Source organism: Trachurus japonicus, chromosome 4 (genome assembly GCF_045865225.1).
Source record: "Trachurus japonicus isolate A0001 chromosome 4, Traja_1.0".
In the NCBI taxonomy this organism is placed as follows: domain Eukaryota; kingdom Metazoa; phylum Chordata; class Actinopteri; order Carangiformes; family Carangidae; genus Trachurus; species Trachurus japonicus.
The window spans coordinates 7,488,928-7,494,927 of NC_140910.1; the positions used below are offsets into that span (position 1 = coordinate 7,488,928).

At 41.9% G+C, this 6,000-nt stretch overlaps 1 protein-coding gene across 2 annotated transcripts in view; it reads left to right on the forward strand.

Moving 5' to 3' along the window:
• The window catches only part of tprg1 (tumor protein p63 regulated 1), a 43,419-nt gene extending 37,652 nt beyond the window's left edge, over nucleotides 1-5,767 (forward strand). For both annotated transcript variants that reach the window (XM_085773650.1, XM_085773648.1), the window contains exons 5-6: nucleotides 3,155-3,308; nucleotides 4,944-5,767. In XM_085773650.1, the coding sequence (XP_085629776.1) occupies nucleotides 3,155-3,308; nucleotides 4,944-5,138 (349 nt within the window). In that variant the 3' untranslated portion in view covers nucleotides 5,139-5,767. The remainder of the gene's footprint in view (nucleotides 1-3,154; nucleotides 3,309-4,943) is intronic.
• The last annotated feature ends 233 nt before the right edge of the window (nucleotides 5,768-6,000 follow it).

Genomic DNA, 6,000 nt, shown 5'->3' on the forward strand with positions numbered 1-6,000 from the left:
TTAGTGTTGATTTTGGTGGCCCCTGTGGACTAAAGCAGCGGAATGAAGACTGCATTTCCCATTTCCCACTGTCAAGAAGACGTTTGTCTGGCCGGCGCGTGTAGATTTATTTTGGAAACGTCAGAAAGAAGGCTTTTTTTTTTTTTTAGCAGCGTAATGTATCTACGAGTATCGTTTTGTCAGTGGTCCAACCCGACCATGTCTTCCAGAGGTATAGAATTAGACTACTTAGAAATAGCGTTTCTCCACACTGATGGGCTCATTTGCTGTTTTAGGTAACAGAGACACATCAGCAGAAACTTTTGCGTATCCAGTTAAAAGCTCAGTACAGGGGCTTTAAAGGTCATAAGGTATTGTTAATGTTGTTTTTTTTGTTTTCAGGCTGGATGATGTACTGTACAGTAAATAACAGTATCCTTTAACAGCATAAAGTAGGCACACACACAACGTTACATACCAGTATGCAACGACAAGTGGCTTTGTAGAGCAGCGTTTCTCAAACTTTTTTCAGTCAGGGCACCTTTCAAAAGTGCATAAAATCTCACGGCACCCCTGTGTAAAATGTGATTCAAAATGACACTGCATAGCCTAAATGTAAATGTCCTGTTTATTTAGACGGGACAGTATTACAGTATTTATGCATAGGTGCCTCTGTAGCCTACATATGCGCACGCACGCACGCACACGCACACACACACACACGCACACAATAATCCGCAATGTGAGAGGAAGAGAGAAAGGTCTACACGCGTTCACATGAATATCCACCGGCGTCTCCGCTCCGTTCTGACTCCGTTGCAACAATCAGAGAGTTTCCACCGGTGGAAGAGGAGAGAGGAGGCTGTGACTCACCATCAATGTGAGACGTGAGCCTGGTACGACGCATTTTTCATAGCGTCCGGTGGACACGGACCCTACTGCTCTGAGTGCCCGTGACCAACGGCCGTGTCCACGGAGCGGTCTCTCTCTCTCTCTCTCTGAACGCTGCTGAAACGAGCCGCCAGCGCCGCTTGATATACTGTATAGGCTATATCAGGGGTGGAGTGGGGCAGGGTTAGAATAAGAAAAATAAGCTATATTTTGCTATTTCCTTCAGAAGTGGGCACTAAGATCATGGATTTGTATTAAAAGTAGGCTACAGAAATGCTGAATGGGGTGAAAGAGCTGCAATTAGTGCCACTCAAGCATTAACGCTGCTGACCATAACATTACATCCAGTCAGGTATATTTCCCCCTCCCTACTCTGCTCTGCGAATGGATTTTACTGACAGCGCTGCACACGCCACGGTTTCGGGTCTTGTCCTACTCACCAACATGCTTCGGTGCCCATAGGTTCCGACTCTCAAGTGGTTAAAATCCAGAAGTAACGGTACCGCGTACCGACCAGGTACCGACGTACCGGCCCACTTAGCACGGACTGTGTTGTCTTGTTAAATTAATATAACTTATAAATAACGTGACACACGGGCAGGACTGATAAGCTTTGCTGTTTAGCTTCCGTGAGTCCTTCTATTTTTAGCCGAAGCCGCTAGTTTAATGATAACTTTCTCAGTGACTTTTCTCCATAGCTTTTCTCTAGCGCATTTCCCATTTCCCATGAGGCTTTGCGCCATTCTACAATTTAAGAACGAACAAACATTTCTGGTTATTTTATGTTTGGTCATAAAGTTCAGTTATATCTGAACAAAAATAATTAGATAAAGACAGGAGGCTAAACAAAAATCATTTAGTAGTCTGGATTGATGAGAGTCTGCGTCACTATCGCAACCATGAGTGAGATGTAAAAAGACAAGAAGTGGTATAAATAATGGTTGGACTGTTGATCTCAATTAATTCAAGGAAACCTTGAAGATTATCATGAGAACATGATTGACTTACATTAGCCTTAACTCACTGAGGCTGGTCTGAAAGGCCGCATAACCGCGCAGGGCAACCTGCTCGATGGTATGCTGGAGCATATTGGCTGGGCGGTCAACCGGGAGATCTCCTGGTCATCCTGACAGCCGCTCCTCAACTGATATATATATATATATATATTTTAACTCTGAGCGCTCTGGGCGCCGCGACAAAAAAAGGAAACTCCGACAGCTTTTTTCCGAGCTCCATAGGATCTGAATGGAAAGTAGACGGTGGACACGGCCCCTTTGCATATATAAAGAGAATGTATTCTATGAAATGTCAGAAGAGGTATTTTTTTCACGGCACCCTTGACGCAGTCAGACGGCACCCCAGTGTGCCGCGGCACCCACTTTGAGAAAGGCTGTTGTAGAGCTAGCATGTTAGCTTCTCCTAAGTGGACACCATCAGTGTCAATCTAGTTTATTTTTGGGTAGTTTAGCATGGTATTTCTCTCACAACACCAACACACAAGACAAAGTATTTTTTTTAACATGAAATGTCAATTAATGTAGCATTAGCATTAGCAATGCTATCAGTACAGAAAGACTCATCCAGAGTGCGTCAGCAATCGGAACCTCTTGAGATACTGTAGTTAGTTAGTTACTGCAACACTTTTAATTGAAGCTAGCTACTTTTTCATAGCTCTAGCGTTGCACTTTTTATTTGTTTGTTTGTTGCTGTTGTTTTTTAAAGCCATTTTAACTAATGTCTCTTTCAGTTCATCATACCATTATCAAATGAATTAACTAAATAATGAGCCAAAAATGTTGGTGCATTAAAATCAGAATACAGACACAATACAGGGGGGAAATGCTAGCAATCTCTCCAGCTAATGCTAACTTAACATGTCAGCCTGACTTGCTGTCCCAAAAGCAGTAACTGTATAGTCAGAGTGCAGTTAGTACAAATTGACTTGTTTTTCTTTTAGTTCTGTTATAATGTAGCTCGTCAGCCACATTATTTTTCTCTACGTGATAAAAACTGTGACACCTATGTGGCAAAAACAAGTATATGCCACTTACTTGTCATATAACTGTCAGCCTTTAAAACGTGGCCAGATTCAAAGACAGCATCTGCATTTGGCACTTTGTACACGATTCTCAATGGAAAACAAATCAAGAACCTGTTTGCAGAAAGCGGTAAATAATGTTGACGTGATGCCAGCATGAGCTGAAGTTTTATTACATGGTTGAGTCAGTGCATCACTGTCAGCGGGAGACACTTTGTCATTTCCTCTGTGTCTTGATGTGTTCAGGAGAGAAGGGGAGGGGGTGCGAGTCTTCTGGGACCGGCTGAGAGAGCCTTCCTTCACCTCCAGGTGGAACCCCTTTGCCACCGACTTCCCTTTCATCACCTTCACCTACCACCCTGTGAGGAGCATCAGTGACACATTCACCGCCCTCTGTGACGTAAGTTGATCGTTCCATGATTACAGTATGGCTTTGTTTAAAGTTGCAGTTACTGTAAAAATGAAAACATTTCCTGACACACCTCTGGATGGGTCCTGAAAGAATTTGCGGTTTTATTTGCATTTTCTTTTTTCTGCCACAAGCCAACTGTACTGTTCAAAGGAACTGGATTTGTGAATTTGACCTTACTGTAAACACCTTTCATTGGGACTACTTCCAAAGAAGGCTGGCACACATTTGAGGAAAAAAAGGACATGAGAATATGGATTAGTGATTTGCCCCTTTAATTTGTCTGTTGAAATATTTGTAATGTGTTTTATGACTTGACTGATCCAGGTGGAGGTGTGTACACTGCTGACGATTAACTATTTGTCACCTTAAAAAAAACAACAGTGTGGTGTGAATGATGTGGGCAGGTGAGTCATCACAGAGGAAATGACTTACTGGAATTAGGGATCAGATAACATTCACCTTAAATACATCATACTGCATATCTAATGAAATACTCACAGCTGAGACACATCTGGATCCCAGGACAGTCCAGCTGCCACATATATAACATAAATGTATAAAACCAGGACTCGACCTACTGTTTCGGTTTGTGCCACAGCAAATAAGTCTTTGCGTCTATTGAATGAATATTTCAACATAAGGAAGATGCAGCAGTTGAGCAGTTGAACGCAGGTGAGTCAGCATGAGAGAGACAAAAGGATGGAGCAACCCTGTTCTCAGCTGTGTCATTTCCACAGTATCGCACATAGTTGTTTTATTATGTGTCAAACCTCCTGTTTTGTTTCTTCCTAATGCACAGATAGTGTGTAATAATCGTGATTATTATCTTTATTACATATTTCAGTGACTGTGAAAGGTGATCTCTTATTTAGAAATGTTGAAAGAATATTGCCAGTGTAGACAGGTTACTGGCCACAGCAGATAGGACATATGGATGTGACCTCTGACCTCTGCCTATTTCCTCAGAGGGTTTTAGCTATTAATGATCATCCACCATGTTGATCTGAAGTCATAGACCACTAGACTCTGCAGGATCCTCCTAGTTCATTCACAAAATAATGAAATGCGATAGATTTTATAAATCATAGAAATTAGCATAGAAATAACACCGCAGCCATCTCACCTTAAAATTAGTAAAGCACTTGATGAATGCAGCCTTCTGGGAAGTTCAGAAATTGGATCTAAAATTGCTCAGTGTGAAAACAAATCCCCATGTCGTGGCTGTTTTGACCTAAATTAGATTACTTTAAATAACTTGTTTAGGCTTTCATTGTGTTACAGTTTGGGTGTGTCGCTAGTAATCCCAATGACAGATTTCTGCTTCAGTGAAGTTTTTAAAAAGGATCTCCAGAACAAAGTTCTTATATTTACTTTTGTGGTGAAGATTTTAACAGGCTCAACAAACTGTCATAAATCATAAATCTTAAGAACAGCATTTTGCCTCCTGCTTATTGAAGTTTACCTTGATGACTCATCCAGAGTACACGCTGTTCAGAATTAGCAATGTAGTAGAGAATCTGCTGAGCCACTGGTAGCACTACTGTATGCTAGCTAGATCAGTCTCTCCTGATGCAAACCTGTGTTTCTGATCACTTTCCAATCATCCTGTCTTCCTGTTCACAGATCCAGAATTTCCGTGAGAAGCTCAAAGACGCAGCACAGAAAGTCCACGCCACTAAGCCAGTCCCTGGGAAGGCCAACGGCGTGCTGGTCCTGAATCAGCCGATCCACGTCGAGGCCTACGTGGGCCTCATGTCTTTCCTCGGCAACCAGAACAAACTGGGCTACAGCTTTGCTCGAGGAAACATTGGCTTCTGAGCTCTTCGACATTATCATCATAACACTCTTGTTGCTGTTCACATTCTTCTTTCCTTTAATTTATAACTCTCGAAGTCACGTCCATATGTTTGTTTACAAAGACTTCATGATTCTTTAAGGATTGACCAAAGATTTTTCCATATTCAGGTCTGTCTTTGTTCCCGTTGAAGCCTGGATTCTCAGGCTGAGGTGTATGAGGTTTAAACAACTGTGTGATCTCCCCCACTGCTTATTACCAGTGTGTGGTGTCTGAGTACTCAGAAATATCCACATTTCAACACCGCTCTTCACTGGATGACGGATCCCCCGCTGCTCTCAAGGAGCTTTGTATTCGCTCCTCAGTGATATGGTAATTCAACTCTTTCGCAATGGGACTCCTTTCTTCCTCCCCCAGTGTCTCTGTTAAAAGCTCATTCCCATGCCATTCACCTCCTCAGAGATTCACTGGAGCATGGGGGCACATTACTTGTCAGTTTATCATTTGTAGTGTATTTTTACAGTGCATACAGTGCTGGAATTTCCCCTTTACTTAGATTTGTGTGTCTGCCATGTTTGTGCTCCACCTTGTTTAGTATCATCTGTTTGTTTTGCAATCCTGTCACAGGCATGAAGATATAAAATGATATATTTTGTTTCTTTTCCTTTTACTGGTATGAAAGAAAGCCTGTTTTTATGCAGATTCCTATGCACTCTGTGCACCTCATATGTAATCAGAGCAAAAGAATTTATACTTGTTGAAATGTGAAGCTGGAGGTGGCCTTTGATCTGTTCCCAGGCCTTTTTTTTTGCTACAGAACATAATTAATATTATCACACATTAAAGTCATTGTCAAATTGAATGAGATTCCAGTCCTGGTAGATG